At 43.6% G+C, this 18,702-nt stretch overlaps 3 protein-coding genes across 7 annotated transcripts; 2 read left to right on the forward strand and 1 right to left on the reverse strand.

Annotated features, from left to right (window-relative positions):
* Positions 1-992: 992 nt before the first annotated feature.
* LOC114767378 (uncharacterized) lies at positions 993-4,265 on the forward strand. Of its 2 annotated transcripts, none has more exons than XM_028959111.1 (6): positions 993-1,139; positions 1,282-1,554; positions 1,833-2,752; positions 2,826-2,988; positions 3,339-3,505; positions 3,602-4,265. In XM_028959111.1, the coding sequence occupies exons 2-6, from the start codon at positions 1,416-1,418 to the stop codon at positions 3,743-3,745; spliced, it is 1,533 nt and encodes a 510-aa protein (XP_028814944.1). In that variant the 5' UTR covers positions 993-1,139; positions 1,282-1,415; the 3' UTR covers positions 3,746-4,265. The 2 variants fall into 2 exon arrangements, with proteins under 2 accessions (XP_028814944.1, XP_028814943.1); XM_028959110.1 differs by having other exon boundaries at positions 1,312-1,554.
* Positions 4,266-4,294: 29 nt separating this feature from the next.
* On the reverse strand, positions 4,295-12,771 carry LOC114767369 (trichohyalin-like). Of its 4 annotated transcripts, none has more exons than XM_028959090.1 (24): positions 12,502-12,771; positions 11,896-12,074; positions 11,686-11,750; positions 11,319-11,580; positions 10,976-11,073; positions 10,717-10,855; positions 10,423-10,548; positions 10,019-10,144; positions 9,768-9,872; positions 9,501-9,629; positions 9,018-9,247; positions 8,674-8,944; positions 8,493-8,560; positions 8,361-8,424; positions 7,526-7,897; positions 7,295-7,368; positions 7,075-7,159; positions 6,866-6,971; positions 6,718-6,773; positions 6,542-6,643; positions 6,090-6,176; positions 5,579-5,737; positions 5,061-5,121; positions 4,295-4,870 (listed from the first exon to the last, which is right to left on the reverse strand). In XM_028959090.1, exons 2-24 carry the CDS (start codon positions 12,070-12,072, stop codon positions 4,608-4,610), a joined length of 3,225 nt encoding a protein of 1,074 aa, XP_028814923.1. In that variant the 5' UTR covers positions 12,073-12,074; positions 12,502-12,771; the 3' UTR covers positions 4,295-4,607. The 4 variants fall into 4 exon arrangements, with proteins under 4 accessions (XP_028814923.1, XP_028814922.1, XP_028814925.1 ...); XM_028959089.1 differs by having other exon boundaries at positions 9,441-9,629; XM_028959091.1 differs by lacking the exon at positions 5,061-5,121 and having other exon boundaries at positions 4,728-4,870; positions 9,441-9,629.
* A 1,021-nt stretch (positions 12,772-13,792) lies between these two features.
* On the forward strand, positions 13,793-17,001 carry edc3 (enhancer of mRNA decapping 3 homolog (S. cerevisiae)). The gene is made up of 7 exons (XM_028959113.1): positions 13,793-13,917; positions 14,386-14,564; positions 14,653-14,930; positions 15,120-15,464; positions 15,961-16,114; positions 16,198-16,415; positions 16,494-17,001. Exons 2-7 carry the CDS (start codon positions 14,401-14,403, stop codon positions 16,826-16,828), a joined length of 1,494 nt encoding a protein of 497 aa, XP_028814946.1. The 5' UTR covers positions 13,793-13,917; positions 14,386-14,400; the 3' UTR covers positions 16,829-17,001.
* Positions 17,002-18,702: the final 1,701 nt, after the last annotated feature.

Below are 18,702 nucleotides of genomic sequence, written 5' to 3' on the forward strand. Positions count from 1 at the left end.
CATAGGGGACAAATATATTTCAGAGATATATTACGACATGTTTAAAATATTTTCAGGCCGCAACGAATACCTCAAGTACATTTTAAAAATATATATAGAGTGATGTGGTTATAGTACTGTATGTAACAAAAGATACCTCAGAAATTAGTTGACAACGGATAATAAAGCCTGAGGTCATTATGAGTATAGACTACATTCAGGGATTACAAAACTTATACATTTATACCTCATGAAGAACCTGACCAGGTTGACGATCAGCTCTACCCACTGCACAAAAAGAGGTCAAAACATCCAAAAGGACACCGGTGCTCATTTTTGTACCTTCTCATAGGTAATTTTAGGCCAGGTCTTGCTTTGGTCCTCTCTTGCTTTAATACCAGAAATGTTATTTCTCACATCTTTGTATTTAGCAGATAAGTGTACAGCTGAAAGCCAAAGACCAATTCACTGTATTTCCATTTTCTTTTCTCTTCTGGTATTGCCACGCTGTAATTTGACAAAGTTAACAGTGGGATTAAAGACTGATATCCGATGAACTTTGAATTGGTCGTTATTTCTATTTTAAAGTGACTTTAATTTTTTTAAATTTTTTATTTATTTATTTATTTTTTTTCCTCAGTTTTCCGGTCAAGCCTAACAGAGTGTAGTCTAAATTAGTCTATTGTAACTACACCACCACATCACTGTATGTTGGAATGGACATCAAAAGATGGGGACCAAGGAAATAATTTACAACCAGAAGTTAAGATTGTGGTTTATAATGGGCTAACTGTTCTGAAAGATCAGCATGGGTGGACCCAATCAGAGAATAAACAGAAAGATTATGGTGCAAGATGCAATGATCTGGATGTCATAAAGTGTAATATTGTAGTTAAAACGACCGGAAGACTCATCTCTGAGTGGGTGTTGGTTTAAGAGGGTGGGAGGTTTGCATCTGGACCAGCTGTTCGTGAACAAGGCTCCGCCCACTTCAATCTGCGGACCCTGTTTGCTTGAGGGGATGCGCTGCTCTCGCCAGAACGCTGGATTATTCTCCAGGCACAGATGGAGAGCCCGAGGAAAACAACCACTGGATTCAGCAACCGACCTTAAAGACAGAATTCTACTTTGGCAGTGGGACCGCTAGTTTCTTCAACATGGTAAAGATGGACAATAGCATTAGTTTAGTCTGTATTGCTTTGTTGTCCTAAGGTCTAGAGTGTTACAAATACTTTATTCAATTTTAATAGCTAATGTTTTTGTGTTCAGCTATTTTATATGTATGTGTTTGACAACTTCTAGAAGTCTCTCACCGTTTATAATATTTGTCAGTCATCGTCCAGTCTCACCAACGCAGCTACGTTAAGTTGCACGAACAGGAAGCATACCAGAATGCACTAAAGCTGAAGCCTGTGGGCGAGTCTGCCGCTGTCAGCATGTCCGTGGAGGACGAGGACGACTGCCCACTGTGGCAGTCTGTGGTGCTCTTTTGCTGCAAGGGTGTGATCGAGTGTATCATCGTCCTGCTTTTTATATGGCTGCTGGTGCAGGTGCTCTTCACCAAGCAACTGGAAGGCAAGTGTTTCCTCTTTACCCCTATACCTAAATGGGTACGCCGGTCTTAAACGTTCTTAAGCCACACTCCTTTTCCAAACCACGAACCATGTTTCCTTGAATAAGCAAGAGAATCACCTATATTGCATTTTCAAGACAGAATGTTGCCGCTGCTGATCAATGGCTGAAAAGGCTTATTCCTGTTGAAGGGCCGCTGCTGCATTTTGAGTTAAAGTCAAACTCTTGGATTAACTGGCAGGGGTAATATTAAATATTTGTGTGTTTCTCCCTCTGTCTAGTCCACCTGCAGCTACTGCTGGCAGTGGGACTGGTGGGTTTCTGCTGCTCTCTGGTCCTGGGTTGTGTCCTGTGTTGGCGGTGGAAATTACAAACGGCAGGGGACCCTGTGAGGTCATCCCCTGCACCGGCGCCGGCTGATCACATGACCCAGCTTGAGAGTGCTGCAACAGGAAGCATGCAGTATGAACAGTTGGAGGCCAAAGCCCAGGGAAACCCTTCTCCTTTTGGGAGTTCCACTCCGTCAGATGATGATTTCGCTACGCTACCTTTGTCCTCCCAACGATGTGCTCTATCAGATCCCAGAAGTCGTCCTCAATCATGTTTCCCCCTGCGGCGACTCAGTTCACCCACACTGTCCATGCCGCTTTACAACCTCAAAGGCCATGGACGCACCTCCCTTCCATCTCTATCCAAAGTTGGTCTGGTCTCAAAGACCTGGAAAGTTTTGGAGCATCACTGTGGAGCTGATGGTTCCAGCGAGTGCATCAGACTCACTAGTCGCAGCCCATCTGGGTTCCAGGAGGAGCCCTTCCCTCCATACTATGGCTCTAATTCCAGCTGTTGTCCTCCGGGTGCTTCCCTCCACTTCACTCTTAGCTTCTCTCCAACACAAGGAACCATCAGAATCAATCTTCTCAGCCTAACAGGGACCAGTCAGCAGCTTGGTGGAGTAACCGTATTGGCCGCTCTGCCCCCCATCCACTCAGACCCAGTGGAGTTGTCTGGTCACCATCTGGAGATGGATGTGGGCTCTCTGGAGGAGCTCCAGCACTGTGCACTCAGAATGACTGTCTTCACTGTGGGTCTGTCTGGATCAGGAAAGTCTTCTTTAGGAGAGCTGGAGTTACAGTGTGGAGAAATAAAGTGGGAACCAGAGAGACAAATTGCTTGTTCCAAGGAGCTTGTCAACACACAAACGGTACAAATTTCTTTTTTTGTATTATTATTGTTTAAGTGCTTTTGAACAATTTCATTTTTTTCATTCTTCTCAGATAGTGACTTCACAACAAAGTGCTCGAGAAGTGGGTGGTGCTCCGCAGGTCCTGGGGCAGCTCTTCATTCTGCTGCAGTATCAGTCTGTGGACCATCGCATCAAAGTCGTGGTTATGAAGGGTGAAAACCTGGCAAACTACGCACATATTTCAGGAGCACCAGGTAGAGATTATTCTCAGTGTTACCATGGTCGCGAAAGCACGACCTTTTCTCAACGGTTGAGCACAACATACATTGAGCTCTACAGTGTTACATAAGTCCTCATCGCTTGTACCAGTCACAAGTGAAATGCAGCCAGCGAATCAAGTAATCCACGGTCTTGGCTTTTAATGTTGAGGATTAAATGATTGTCTTACAGAATCTCGTGTCTGAGGGAGATCATCCTATTTTAATGACATTGTGCCGTAATCCCTCCTCCCAATCCCGGTGGTTTGAGGTGACCTGTGACATTGGCTGTCGCACTTTTGTGCACAGCCTGGAAACTTTCTTGTTTTCTCTTTCTTGTTTTCCAGATCACCACGTTATGGTTCATCTGAGACATAAAGGTGTTGTGATTGCTTCCAAGACAACACACAGTGCAAGTGGATGCAACCCAGTGTGGAAAACGTCCTTCCTGTTTGAACTGCCACCTGGTGACACCCCGCAAATGCCTCTCACCCTTGAGTTTGTTGTCATGAAGGTAAGAAGCATCATTTGTTTCTTCATGTCATTTTCTGAAGATTTGTAAGCTAAGGTTTGGTCTTCCCTGTAAAAAATGCAACTCTTTTTCAAACAGGGCCGCCTCTGTTCTAGTTTCTGTGCAGCTGGAAGAGTTTTCATTGGCCAGGATGCTATTGAGGATGGACAGGCTCACTGGAGAGACATGTGCAACAGAGACCAGGTGGAAACTATACGATGGCACACTATCCAGCCATTGTAGAAACGGCTTCAGCCAACCAGTGACAAATGCTGGAATTACTGTTGGACAAATGGACATAATGATATAGAAATGGTGCCGTGGAAAGCAGCAAGTGGCAATTCTGCCCCATGTAATTCCTAGGCATCTTCTGAACAACCTTATGTAAAAATGCACCTTTACATTTATAAGACCCTCTTACCACTGTGCTCAAGGACACAATGGTAGTAATGGGGTTACCCACTAGGCTACTTTTGTACCTACGTACAACGTTTCTGTTGGATTGAATGGATAGTTCTGTTATACAGGGTTGGTGCTAAACTAGTGGGTAAAACACTTGCCTATGAACCAGTTGACAGCAGGTTTGCTCTGGATAAATAAAATGTAATGTAATTTAATGTAACACAGTGTTTGAGGATCTTTTACGTTGCTGAACAAATGAAGTTCAATTGGAATTGGTAGATCTCATATACACCTACATTCCAGATGACCAAAATAGAAGAAAAAAACCCCCCACCAAAATAAAAAAGCCATTCTATCAAAAGCTGTGTGCATGATCTCTTCACACTGAGCCTCAAGACAAGTTATTTAATTAGTCTGAAAGCATACAGATAAATGCATACACAAATTACAAATAAAATGGCTTTATATGTAAGTGAAGTGTTTAGGTTACGTGAATTTAGAAAACGACAACAGACGGTAACAAGCAAATCATTTAAATGGGGAAAAATACAAGATTAACCCTTTTGGGGATTAGTAATACAGATGGATGTGCTGGCACATAAAGCACTCTATATAATAATTGAAACAGATATGGAGTCGAGTGGGATGAGTGATGTGATTTCATGGTGGATTGGGGACATAGTAGGAGGACGAGGCTGGGATTTCATTCGAATTGACCTCCAAGTCCGATTTCAAGCATGGCAGAGATCACATCCAGTTCCTCAGATACCACCTCATCCTCATTCTCAGAGTCACACACCATTACTTGCCTGGCCAGATAAGACCCATCATCACAGTCCATGCGTATCTCCTCTTCCCCTGCTTTTGTGCTGAGTGAGGACAGCATGGAGGGGGATAAAGTTCTTTCTCTGTTCAACGGCACCTTCAGTTTCAAACGCTGGATCTGATGCTGGAACCTTAATTTGGCTGTACAAAAAGGTAAACCCATTTCAGATCGCTGGATTATGTTAACTGTCAAGCATCAGTTTAATAATCATTGCAGTAGCGCTGCTGATTATGCTACACCAATACAAGCACTCCAAATTTAAACCCCATTAGATTGATTTTTTTTTAAAATCGCATCTGATTACTTCTCATGATGATTCTACACATTCACCTTTAAGGAGATTCTCATTTCTTTTGCTTAGATTGCTGATTTCCTCTCTCACGGATGACATCTGGCAAAGAGGAAGGTATAGTGGCTTTTAGACTGAACTCTCCTTCATCACAGCATTGGGTATGCAGTGAAAAGACACCACAGTGGCGTGGCATATGAAATTGGGGAGAGGCTTATATGTGAACTTAGATATTAACTAGGAAACAATCCAGCAGTGGGCAGGGATAAAATGAGAAACTCCAGATGTTTCTCCATTATCCCTGCTTTTGACCCAGGTCCAGTGTTTTTTTTTTTCCTGTTCTCAGTTTAAAGCTGATTACGAGCACAGCAGAGAGGAATCCCGGTGTCACGTGTGCGATTAGCATATCATGCATTAACAGCCTGTGGTTTGGCTATATACATGCCCACACTGCACAAATACAAAATGAGCGTGCAGCCTTATTACATTATTGGAAAGACCAACTGTCTTTCCAACTTAAGTACATTTTTGTTTAGTGGACACCGGCAAGACATCTCACCTGAACAGTTTCGCTGTGGAGCTCCTGTCTAGGTTTGGCCTCCTCCTCTTGCAGATGAGGACTTTCTGTGCCCTGCAGTGCTCCTGGGCCAGCTTCTTTCTGCTGGCTCCCCCTCTCATGGTCCTCCTTTAGCTTGCTACCAAGGGTCCCCACAGAATTCTACAAAAGATACAGACCAAACGAACTTGGTCCATCAAAATAATGCAGATAGATATAAACGTGAAAGTATGTCAATGTGGTATTCACTCTTTTCAGGATACCGATGGTAACCCTTTTGAGGTGATATAGATGTATATAGTAATCTGTCACCCAAGCCATAAACCCATCAGGCTACTAGCATCAGGCAGATGGTACCACAACATCCTGTCCCATCCCCACTAAATAACCACTAAATTCAGACAGTCCCAGTGAGCTGCACACTGCAAGACTGCGTACTGCTGTGCCCCCCATGTACAGTAGCAGTGTACCAGTCACACGTCATGTGACAAATGTGGAGTGTGAAATTTTTTACCTTGATCCACTTTGCATGAACCCCTGGTGACCCATCAGGTGTCTGGCCTCTGCTCCTCTGCTCCTGCTCCTTAAACAGACTCTTCAACTGAGGACACATAGGAACTTTTTTAAATATATACAACATACTGTTATCAAAATTGGCTAGAGGGGTAAACAGCAACACATTAGATCTAATAAATTATCACTATCACTTATCAACTATTATGTGTATCTTTTATATATACACACACACACACACACACAGCGGATTATATACATGTCTTTCCAAAAAACACTGGGGAAGTATTTTTGAGTTAAATATTCATTAAAGTTAACAGATGATTTAAAAAAAAAAACGAGTGTAGTGTTTGATGCAGTTTTGAAATCTGACTTATGTTTAAAGGAACAATACCACCACCTTCAGGCCTGTGGAAACCAAACACAACCTTCTTCCATTTACAGCCCCTGTACCTGCTCAGTAACCAGTCTTCTTTGATGCTCGTGATCTGCGGTCTCTGGTTTCAACACTCTCTCTTTCGTGGCCTCATGAGACTGCCTTCTTCCTTCTTTATTCTGTAGACGAAAGGGGTTCAGAGAGAAAAACTGCCAGATGAAAACATCAGGTGCTTTGCTTCTCATCACAGTACCTGATGTAGGTCCTTCAGACTCTTTGTTTTCTGCTGTTCAGCTCTCCTCGTGGACTCTGTGCCATGATGCCATGAAACAAACCATTCCACAAAAAATCTACTTGTATAATTTTTATTAAAACTGCCCCGCCCCATGTCTATGTCTTACCGTCCAAATGAGTCTTATGTGCATCAGAGCTTTCAGAGTCTCCATGAAAGGTCTCTTCTTTTTTATTTCCCTTTCTCTCCACATTTGCTTCTTTTAATTCAGAAATCTGTTACATAGACATAGAAAATGCTTCTAAATTATTATGAAATGATTTCAAATCTACAAAAAGAGGAACAACTTATACAGTGTGCACACTGTGACTTGTTTACCTTCTGCTCTAGAACTCTGATCTTGTTCATTTTCTCTCTTCTCTCGCTATCTCTTAGCTTCTCCAGACATTTAAGAGCATTCTCCCTTGAAAAAAAATTATCCATAACTATACTGGACAGAAAGTCAGTGAAAATGATGCAGCTCCCCTGGGTGCTCAAATTATGTGAAGGCTCAGGGTTTCGTGTGATTATGAAGACCAGCAGCAGAAGATCCACCTACTTCTCCATCAGCTCTTTCTCTTTGTTAGTGAGTTGTTGCTGTAGCCTGTCTACCTCACTGCTGTTCTGTGATACCTGCAAAGGGTCAAGAAAGAGACCTCAACATGTCCTAGAAATGACATTTTTTAATTCAAATGTGTAAAGTAGGCTCTCACAAAGTACACATTTAATCAAGACCGTTCCTCTGCCTTGTCATTAGATCAACTGAGGAGAGGCAGGCTTGGTCTCAGACCTGGACTCTGGCAGACTGCAGTTCCTGCTGCTGCCTCTCCAGCTCCGAACTTCTGAGCATCAGCATGTCCCACAACTTCTTCATCTCTGCTTGCTCCTGCGCCCGCTCCCCACCCTCCTCCTCCAGAGACACCTGCAGCCAAAACAGAGATGGAGTCCTGCCTTCTAGGCTTGAAGGATCAGTTAGAAATATTCTCTGTGGATCGTCTTGTATGTAGAGCGTGTTGTTTTCTTCTGTGTTATGTTTGTTAAGAGAAGAAGGATATACTGGTCCATTCATCATTTTCCTCTGCAGGGTCTGACTCCTGTTCCTCTCCAGATCTAACTGCTGCCTGCAGGCATCCAACTTGACCCTCTCCATGGCTCCTGCTTCCTTCAGAATCATGACACAAAATGCACAATTGTATTTAGTTGGTGTAGTTCAAAGACATAGAGGGATATTTGCATGAGGGTTAAATAAAAATGAATAGGCTCGGGGTGTTCATGGGTGTCAGAAGTGAAATGCTTGAAATCTATATGACTGGTTGGCAGATTTGCTACCAAGAGCTGCTGACGGTGACATGAATAATGTGTTTTACAAGCCTTATATCTTCCAGAATGATGAGGCTGGGTGCATGAGAGCTCTCAATCATCGCTATGGGGTCCTCCGATTTAAAACAATGTTCATAAAATGCAGAAATAAAGGCACTCAGACCAAAAAACTGGGTGGATAGTTAATTCCTCCTCTCCAATACACATATGCATGGGAACTAACTGCTTTCTTGCTGGCATCTGTATATTCTTTAAATCCTGAAGATGAATTTCAAGTGACCTTAGTGAACGCTGCTCATGCTCACCTTGATTCTGCTCAGCTCTGCTTCACTGTCGGCCCTCTGCTGCAGCAGCTGGAGGATGTCTACCCTAGCAGGGGAAAAGAGAAACAGATTAAACATTTCTCCGTGTGCAAACGCTGCATACACGGAACTCACTGGCTTCTCTGCAGCTCTGTCTGAAGTCTATCAGCAGCTTTTACCAGTTCTGCTCCTTCTTCCTGAAACTAGACAGCAAAAGCAGAAAAATGACATATATCCCATAGAAATGAAAGCATATTATTATGCAATGCAAAGTGTCTGATGTGCTAAACTGATGCACGAGGTCATTGGTCATTACTCTGCTTGTGTCCTGCTGACGCTGTCTCTTCTCTCCATCCAGTTCTGCCTGCGTGGAACGCAATTTCAGCGCCACTTCCTCCCACCTGTCGTTCCAGTGGGCAGCCACCCTCTTCAGTTCCTCCTTTTCCTCTGTAAAACCTGATTCCATGCGCCGCAGCTCCCCTGTCTTCTGACCCAGCTCTGCCTCCCTCTGCAAGCACAGTTCCTCCAGGTCCTTGCAACGGGTCTGCAACTCCTCATGCTTCTGCTGCAAGCGCGTCTGTGACTCCCTGCGGAAGACATGTACTGTTGTTTAAACAGTCTGGTGGCGGCCGTTCTGAAACCAGGAAGCTCCATACCTACCTGAGGTGCAGGCCCTCTTCTTTCAGTCCTGCTGCATCTTCTTGCTCTGCGTGGTGGACAGACCTCAGCAGCTCCTCCTTCTCTCCGATCAGAATGGAGCGCTCTGCCTCCAGCGCAGTGATCTGATTGGTGTGGATCACCTTCTCGGCCTCCAGCTCATGCAGCTGTTTCAGGGTCACCTCCAACTTGTCTTTGGATGTTTCCAGATCAGAGGAAAGCTTCTCACTTAACTGAGTAAACATAGTAAATGTGTCATACTGGGGTGAGAACAGTTTTTTTTTTAAATATTGATGACAATCAGCATCAGCATCAGACAAGTCAATCATCACAATGCAGAAAAAAGTCACAATAAGCAACAAGATGACAAACCAGGAAGAAGTTCGGATCTATCACTAAATATTAAGAATGTGTATGACCTCTGACCTCTTTGGTCGCCTGCACTTCGTCTTTCATTAGCAGTCTGTCCTGATTGTGTTTGCTTGCCTCGGCTTTGGCCCGTGCCAGCTCGCTGTGGAGCTCACACACCTGCTCAGTGAAGCCCTCCCTGCCTCTCTGAGCACGCTCCAGCTGGAGGCCCAGGACCTCGGCACGCTGGTGCACATCAGCCTTCTCCTGTATGAGAAGGATGAAATGGCAAAAATTCTGACTAAGACAATTAGTGGTTTCCGTGAAAAGCTATCCACATCTAGTCCTTCCTTCCCGTACGTCGCCCGGGAATTCTGCAGGGTCATGCTGCCCTGTTTGGAGCACCTGAAAAAGGCAGTCTTTTTCAGACAGCGCTGCAGAAAGCTTTGTCTTCATGTCCTCCAAGCTGTCCTCGAGTCTCAGCACCTTAGCAGACAGAAGGTCTCGCTCCTGGTAAAGAAGAATAATGCAATAGAAAACATTCATATTTCACTGATTAAAATGATAAGAGTACCTTGCACATGTGGTACCCTGAGACCATTATGCTTCCATTGCCCCATGTTATTTAGCATGGTGCACACAAAAGTTCTGCTCACCAGTTGTATTTGACCCAGGCAGCTGCGACTGTCACTTAGCTGGTCTTCAAGCTCAGACTGGGCCTGTGTAGACTTGCTCAACTTCTGGTTCACCTGCTCTATCTGGTTCAGCACAGACATCTCAGACTGCAACCAGAAGGGGAAAGACAAAAGGTTCCTTATAATTATGCAGCTCTTGTAACCCTTAGGCCTGGTTACATATAAACCCTCAAGGTATAATCAATCTTGTAAACATCAACCAGTAAACATCCATTTAAAACTAGTAATTTCACAAAATGCTTAGATGTTCTCCATCAGTGAGATTTTGGTTCACCCTCGTACAAAATTTCCCTGTAATCCCATAGAAAAGTATACGTGTTTCTCGGCAAGTTTGCCCTGAATGAGACACCTTTTGAGACACTGGCCTCTTTAGATGATTGAAGCTTCAGCAACATCTGGTCTTTCTCTGCCTCCAGAGCTTCAGCCTGATCTTCTGACTCTCTTAGAGCCTCTCTCACCCTCTTCAACTCCTTTTCTGTCTGCTTTTTCTCCTAAAGGGAATGTCGTTCATAAACAGTGGTTTGTATGCAGGAATATTTCATTTGTCCAGTGAAGTGCTGTCTTACTACATACTCAACCAGACCTTCCAAACTTCACAGAAGTAAAGAAAACCGAGTGGAAAATATTATAAAGAAACACAGTAAATGACAACGTTCTACCTCTTTGTTAAAGTCATTCTGTGTTATGGGCAGAGTTCTGTGGAGCTGGGAACTGGACTGTGAGAGAGTAAGATCAGCCTTCTTCCCTCTCTCCAGAGCAGACCTCATCTTCTGCATGTCCATTTCCAGTTTCAGCACCCTGATACAAAGTGACAATTTCAATCACAAAAGCCATTCCACATATTCCAACATAAGCATTAAAAATGTACTGTACTCTGCACTGTATCTCGGGTCTACATCTCAGTAAAGATATCCTCACTTGTCTTTTAGTTCTTCATTGCGACGGCACTCCTCAAACAGGCTCAGCCCAGCTGCCCTCTTTTCTTGTTCAAGAGCACTCACTGCCTCTGCCAGGCGCTGAGGGGGGGACACAAGGGACCCTTAAGAGGTCTGGGAGACCCAGTACAAAAGCTGGGGTACAATTCTGGCCTGGCAGGTGCAACTATGATAATGTGATGTAGTTAAAGGAGCCTATAGGTTATTGTGGAACGTCTACTCTGCTTGTAACATATACAATGAATGGATAGAATTGGGACTATCAGGAAACATAATTACATGGAATGGAGAGATAGACCCCTGGAGGTGTCACCTTTCACCGGTACCTTGTGTTTGAGCTCTAAATGCTGCCCACCGGTCTGGCTCTCAAACCTCAGCAGCTCTGCCTGCGAGTCCAAACGCCCATGAGCCTCTCTGAGCCTCTGAACCAGCTCTCCTTGCCTCAGGCTGCTGCTTTCCAACAGGGCTCGTAGCTGGGCGCCCTGAGAATGAGCGTGTGGACGTGGTGCACCCTCAGGCACAAGGCGACCTGTAGACTGCCACCTTTTGATTCCTTCTACATTTGCATGTCCAATCTTGCTCAGAGAGCTGAGGAAAATAAAAAAAACTATGTCAATATGTTGGTATTTACTGAGAGCTATTTTGGCATTTAATGATGCAGGCAGCATATTGCAGAAGTAGAAAACAGCTAACCTGGTGCTGATGCTGGAGTGGTGTCCTGCATCTAAAACCATTCCAGTAGAACAAAGTCCTACAGACTTAAAAAGAGAAAGATACTTCATGGTCAACCTAAAACCTACACATTAATGTTGCTTAATTAACAAATAAACAATATATTCAATATAATATGTATAGTAATATAGCATGTTTAATATAGTAAACACCAGTGTTTCCTTTACTTACCTTAGTTCTGAGAGAGTTCTGCTTATCCCACATGTCCAGGTCGCACACATCAATGTGGCTAGAGGCTCTGAAAGAGTTCTTGAGAATGCTTGGCCCCTGGATCAAATCCCACCCCCAATCATTCGTGTCCTGTGTGGATTCAAAGTGTTTTCCATGACTTTTCCAGTGCGGGTCCATGTCTGAGAGAATATGAGAACATAGGCAACTTAAACGGTGCTGAGCGCCACGGCCTGTCCTTGGAAATCTCACTGCAGGTTTTTTCCAGAAGTCCTTTCACCTCTCCCAGTAACATTTCACATGGTCCGGAGACTTCTCACACAACAAGCAATCTGCTCAAAACCACAATACAACTGTTCTGCGTATTAAACGTTTTATTGCATTAGCTAGCTATCGGAGACTAAATATTCTTCTACAAGATTAATGCATATCAGTCAGTTGTGAGCATATCTGTATGTATTATAAAAAATGACATCAAAATAGCATACATATGTTATATGACTTTTCCTGGAAATGTTTTTTCGTTACAAGAACTATTCTAAAACGTTAATAGAAATATAAACAAATCATTCATTAGACACTGATTTTAAATTCATGCCTGTTACTTACTCTACATATGATTCTTTCCTTTTTGCCTTTCCTTCTCTCCTTTATCATTTTCTCATGTTCTGCCAATGCTTGAGTGCTATTATTACAAAGCTGATTGAGAGAGTTGCCCTGGTTGCTAGTAGCCATGGTGATAGTGTATACAGCATAGAGAGAGTGAGTGTGCGAAGTCCAGCCCACTGTTTCAATGAATAATCTGCTCGTGACTTCATCGCAAGTCTGCTGGAAAGTTGTGGCACACAGCAGAATGGCCCACACGTATGCTCAAAAATGTCCATCGTCTTCACTGGTAAACAGTTTATTGGCTTGACAATCATTGTATTTGGTTTTAACTCATAACCAATGATTACCAGAGGTTATATTTGTAATGTTTTTCTAGTTTCAGAGATGAAGGATGAGTGCACAGTCCCTAATTAGTTGCTCAAAGTTCCCCCCTACTTTTCGCTGTCCAGAAGTGAGGAATTTCATGTGCTTATGATTGGGGTCCCAGCATTTTGCTACTGAAACATTGCTGGATGACCTGATGCTGTGGTGACAGTCTAGGTTCCAAACGCATGGAAATTCTTGTAATGATGATGATTGTTTTCCTATAGAACACAGTTTATTTTTATTTACATGTTTCTCACTATTGGATGAAGATGGTGTGAGCAACTTGCCCTCCAAATTCTCCAAATCCCAGTCCAATCCATGGAATCCATGGATGCACCACCTTACAACTTAATGGAATAAAGAATCTGCTACTAATGTCTTGGTATCAGACACCACAGCTTACTTTCAGGGGCCTAGTCCATGCCCTGATGGGTGGTCACAATGTTATGACTGATTAAAGTGATGGACATGTGCTCACTATGTCCCTCCCAATATCTTCCAGTCTATTATATGTCCCTGCCAATCCTCTCACTCACACACTATCCACTACTGCTCATTCCACAGGGCAGGGACTCACAGTGATCTGTAGTATTCTATTCTATTCTCCCATGCAAAGTGTTGAGCAGTAACCCTTCCGTGGTATGATTATTTTGGTGTATGATTATGTTATTTACTCAGCTACTCCACAGCAATAAGGTCAGTTTCACTTTGTTGTGAAATGTCAACATATGAATTAAAATTCCAATCAAATTCCTTTTCCAATCAAGATCCTTTCTCTGTTTTCCGAAAGTAATCATTGATATAGTTTCTATTCGTTTGTATCGATCTCTGTCCTCAAGCCGGTGTAATTAATTTCTCGTTCGAGAACTTGTCCACAAAGAGTTAATAACCGGAAATGACGGCGGCGTTAAGGAAGTTATTTGCGAGAATTCAGCTCAAACTTCACAAAAGTAGTGACGGTAGCCAACATTTGATCGTTTTTGCAGCTCTAGTCGAGGGTCCGTTTTAAGATCTACGTCCACAAGATAGTTTGTCCTCGAAATCGAAACGGTAGGCTCGCAAATGGCACTGTTGAACGAATCGAAGCCATTTAATTCAAAGGCGCGAAGGGGAGCTAGCAGCAGCTAGCATGCTAGCACCAGCACAGTGTCGCCGTTTCGGGTTTATTTACTTTATATCTTATTCCGCGAGTAGTGCTGCGGTGCGCTGACCGGTTTGCGTTTATTAAAATAAATGAATGAAGGTATATATACCGCAAACAAACGATATATATATCGTTTGTTTGCGGTACCTGCGAAGAGCATGCTAGCTAGCTGACCTGCAAATCCCATAGCATTGGTCAAGGCCAGTATCTGCTGTTAATGTCTTGGCTATAATGCTACAATCAACTATAATTGTGTCTGCAGTCTTTGATAATGTCGTGTCTATTTTATGTTACTGATCTGCAGACGTTTGTGAACGGCTGCTATCGTTCGTTTTCCATCGAAACGCAGAAATTCTGGTTTGTCCCCCCCACAGATTTTAAGAGGTATAATGGCATCTGATTGGTTGGGCAGTCTGGTGTCAATTAACTGCGGTGCTACACTCGGGGTGTACCAAGGAGAAGTGTCTTCAGTTGATCAGACCTCCCAAACCATTTCTCTTAGGCAGCCCTTTCACAATGGAGTCAAGTGCCCTGTTCCTGAGGTCACTTTCAGGTGAGGCCTGGATCCAGAGGTCTGCCATTGAGTATTTTTTCTTATTTATTTGTAGTTTTAATTTGCTGTTCATGGCCTCTACCTGCAGTGCCATGGATATTAAGGATCTGAAGATCCTAAACATTCACAATGGAAGCACCCAGCGAAATGCTCCGGACGGCACTTTGTCAGCTGGTTACGTCGTCCGTAACAGCAAGAGTGCAGACGCTCCGGTCTGCAGTGCCCCTGTGGCTGTGCCTGGTAGAGCAGAACCCAGATCTTCGGAAGGACAGACCTCTCCCCACCAGCATTGCTCTAAAAGCTACGGAGAGCGTCACCTTGACCTGGCCAACCAGACTAAAGGATTCCGACGAAGGCACAATTCCTGTAAGTTTCCTGTATTCACTATGGTGCCTTGAGCTAATGTCGTAACCATTCGGGTTTCCTTTATTTAAAGGTCTTTTGTTTTTTATTAAAATGCTTGTTAATTGAGGAGGGTAATTGCAAAACAATTGCGTGAATTTGGATATTTGCTTCGTTTCCCAAAACAATAATATTTTTTTGTTCTTTTATCAGGGTCATCCAGCAGTCGGGGTCCAAACCAGGCGACGCCTAAGAAGAATGGTGTGAAGAATGGAGGTCAAATGAAGAACAAAGATGATGAGTGTTTTGGGGACGGCATTGACGACGGCCTCGATGAAGACTTTGACTTTGAGGGGAACCTGGCCCTTTTTGACAAGGCAGCTGTGTTTTCGCAAATCGACACATCAGAACGGCGAGGTAACGGCGCACGCTCGCGGGGAACTCCCGGTGAGCAGACGCCGTCCCGGTATCGCCACGACGAGAACATTCTCGAAGCCAAACCCGTTGTTTACAGACAGATAGCGGTGCCACAGCCTGGTGCTAAAGAATACTGTACTGGTAAGACATTTTGTCTCATTAATCCGATCACAAGAAGCCTTAATGTGCCTGGGGTTGACTTTGTAGTCGTCTTTTCCCATTACAATTACCTGTTAGTATCAGGATCATTAATATAAGATAAGATAAACCTTTATTAGTCCCACAAGTGGGAAATTGCATTTGTCACAGCAGAAAGTGGATAGAAACAAAGGTAAGAGCAGCAAAATAAATATATGTATTTATCTACACAATGTACAATTGGTATGGAGTCATACTTTAAAAAGTAATTCATGTATTAAAGTGTTCCGTCGTTATGACTGATTATGACGGGGGGGTGTGAAATCCTTCCTGCTTTTGCCCATCAGTGTGGTGCGCAAAGCAGCCAGTGACACTCTGCAATCCTCAGATTCCGCGGTTAAAGTTGAATACTGTTCAACCAATAGAAACAGAGCACCGAGTCGGTGCTCAAACCAAGATGGAGGAGTGATTTGCGTAGTTACATGTTGCTTCTCTGCAGATTCTGGGTTGGTGGTGCCCAGCGTCTCCTACGAGCTGCACAAGCGTCTGCTCTGCGTAGCTGAGCGCCACGGCCTGTCCTTGGAGCGCCGCCTAGAGATGACTGGAGTGTGTGCCAGCCAGATGGCACTCACACTCCTAGGTGGCCCCAACCGGTGAGTTGGGAACACTGGCTCGCTTGACTTGATGCAGTTGGCCTGATGAACCTTTTCTGTTCTCACTGTTGTCGGTTTGCCAGGCTGACTCCCAAGAATGTGCACCAGAGACCCACAGTGGCCCTGCTGTGTGGCCCCCATGTACAAGGAGCTCAGGGTATCAGCTGCGGTCGACATCTGGCCAACCATGAGGTGGAAGTCATCCTGTTCCTGCCAAACTTTGTTAAAATGCTGGAGGTTATCACCAGCGAGTTAACGCTCTTCGGCAAAACGGGGGGAAAGCATGTGTCCAATGTGAAAGGTAAGTTACCCGTCATTTAATTTTAATTTTATTTATGTTCTCTCAGTGACATTATTGGGTCTCTTGTCTCTTTTCCAGACTTGCCAGACACTCCTGTGGACCTGGTTATCAACTGTCTGGACTGTCATGAGAATGCCTTCTTAAGGGACCAGCCTTGGTACCGTGCAGCTGCTGACTGGGCCAACCAAAACCGAGCACCGGTTCTCAGTATCGATCCGCCTGTGAATGGACAGGAACATGCTGTAGAGGCCAAGTGGTCCCTCTGTCTGGGTCTGCCCTTGTCATTGCCAGAGGGAGCAGGGCGTGTCTACTTGTGTGACATAGGTGTCCCCAAACATGTTTTCCAGGAAGTTGGCATCAGATTCCACTCCCCCTTTGGCTGCAAGTTTGTGATCCCATTACATTCAGCGTAACGGGGATGTGAACTCGGGACTGAGCCAGAATGAGCCTTAACAATTTCAAAATATTTGATCAGAGCGCGAGTCTGACATTGGTACTGAGCAGTATCTCCGTTTTGCCACACAAAGACATGCTTTATTGAATGGATGAACAATCATTTCTCTTTCATTTCTACACTTTGCTTACCCCCCCCCCCCCCCCCCCCCCCCCCCATTTTGTTTCTGGTTTGAAGGGTCGTGAGAGGACGACCTAGTCTCACCCTCGTGTATGTGTGTGAGGTCTGCAGATCTGGGTTTACGCTGTGGTTCACATGCTCATGCTGTCCTGTTCGATTTTTGGACCCGGAGTGATTTCAGCTGCCAGGCTGTGTTGTGTATTTATTTCAAGGTGTTTCTTTTTTTTTTTTTTTTTTTTTTTTTGTGGGATGTGCTGTAGCAGTTAAATTAATGCTAATGATAATGCTCACTTCATTTTAAAATTTGCTTATGGGCATTCCCGTTTATATATGGTTTATCTATATGGCTAAGCTATACTACGTACAGCGTCGAAGATACAGGCATTTTTCTGAATGTAATTTTCCTCCCTGCAGTGAACAGAGCTTGCTCTCTGTGGTTGGAAATCCATTTTTTGAGGTTCTTCAGTATTCAGTTTCTTCTAAAAGTGTTCTAATTTCGTAAGGCACTGTGTAAATGTTACCCTATTCTGGTTGTAATATTTATCACAAAGATTCCTTTGGTTTTATGTCAGCCCATATTAAGCCAATTGGATCGTTTTTGAAAGAGGATTACGCCTGTAATTTGGAGACTGGCTTTAAGAATGATGAGCTGTGTCACTTCTCAGGCCCTATCTGATGTGGACGCACTGTCATCTGAGATATTAAAGTGTCTGTGTAGCCAAATTCACCTCAATTGAACACTAAAGATTTCAGTATGAGAGCATAAGATATTTTTTTTGCACTTTCTGCCTGTTGCTACCATTTTTGTTTGAGCAGTGAACTTTAGCTGTGTAGGTCAGTGGCCGTGGTTCTCTGACTGTTCAGTCTGCATGTGGCATAAAAACTGCCTAGTTTTGAGATTTCGCCATTTTTTATGTTTAAATGTGCGATCACAGTGCTTCATAATTGGCTATCTTGGCTTTTTAACTCCACATTTCTGTGCCCTCAGGGAAAGACTTAAATCACAGAAAGTGACTGACTGCCCTCTTCAAATTCTATTTCAAGCTCTATTCTTAGGAACACTGAGTCATGTTGACAAAATGATTGTTCTCATTTAATTTCTTTTTGCTCTTGTTAGATTTGTGGTTTGTTTATGAGCAGCTTTGTGACCTCATTTCCTCTCTCTCATCAAAGGTGAAGCGCCCCCCTCCCATGTGCTTCGGTTTAGGATTTGATGTGCAGTGTTCAGAACTGCAGTTTACCTCCAATGTAGGTATTCTACCGTGAGAGGAAGTGTTTTTTTTTTTTTTTTTTTTTGTTTTGTTTTTTGTTAGGTTGCATGTCTGTCCAGATAATCTTTTTTTTTGTTTTGTTAATACTGTGGACTGTCTTCATTACATCAAAAGTGTTGCCCGTTTTCTGCAGTCTAACCATTCAGTACTTTGATCTGAAAAACTGAGACAGACTGGTTTGTGGTCCATTCTTGCAACAAAAGCAACTGTTAAACTGCTTTCTTCAGCTGTTTTCTGTGACTTCAGTACATTTTGTTGGTTGTTCATTTATGAGGTTTTTTTTTTATTATATATATATATATTTTTTTTTTTCTTCTGATCTGTATAAGCATCATTCCTGAATTGTGAATGGGTGTGGTTATTTTCTGCCTACTGTGCATCTATTGGTTTCTAGCTTCTGAGCAAGGGCACATCTGCTCGACATCTCAAGTGAGTTCTTTTT

The sequence above is a fragment of the Denticeps clupeoides genome, chromosome 17 (genome assembly GCF_900700375.1).
Source record: "Denticeps clupeoides chromosome 17, fDenClu1.1, whole genome shotgun sequence".
Taxonomy (NCBI): Eukaryota; Metazoa; Chordata; class Actinopteri; order Clupeiformes; family Denticipitidae; genus Denticeps; species Denticeps clupeoides.

Coding starts and splice junctions, on each gene's coding strand:
- LOC114767369 (XM_028959089.1), bottom strand. CDS start 12,072: ATGGACCCGCACTGGAAAAGTCATGGAAAACACTTTGAATCCACACAG. Junction 11,074..11,318: donor ATTTAGAGCTCAAACACAAG/GTACCGGTGAAA, acceptor TCCCCCCCTCAG/CGCCTGGCAGAGGCAGTGAG. Junction 7,898..8,360: donor CAGAGCTGAGCAGAATCAAG/GTGAGCATGAGC, acceptor ATGATTCTGAAG/GAAGCAGGAGCCATGGAGAG.
- edc3 (XM_028959113.1), top strand. CDS start 14,401: ATGGCATCTGATTGGTTGGGCAGTCTGGTGTCAATTAACTGCGGTGCT. Junction 14,565..14,652: donor GTTCCTGAGGTCACTTTCAG/GTGAGGCCTGGA, acceptor CTCTACCTGCAG/TGCCATGGATATTAAGGATC. Junction 15,465..15,960: donor TGCTAAAGAATACTGTACTG/GTAAGACATTTT, acceptor GCTTCTCTGCAG/ATTCTGGGTTGGTGGTGCCC.
- LOC114767378 (XM_028959111.1), top strand. CDS start 1,416: ATGTCCGTGGAGGACGAGGACGACTGCCCACTGTGGCAGTCTGTGGTG. Junction 2,753..2,825: donor AGCTTGTCAACACACAAACG/GTACAAATTTCT, acceptor CATTCTTCTCAG/ATAGTGACTTCACAACAAAG. Junction 3,506..3,601: donor TTGAGTTTGTTGTCATGAAG/GTAAGAAGCATC, acceptor TTTTTCAAACAG/GGCCGCCTCTGTTCTAGTTT.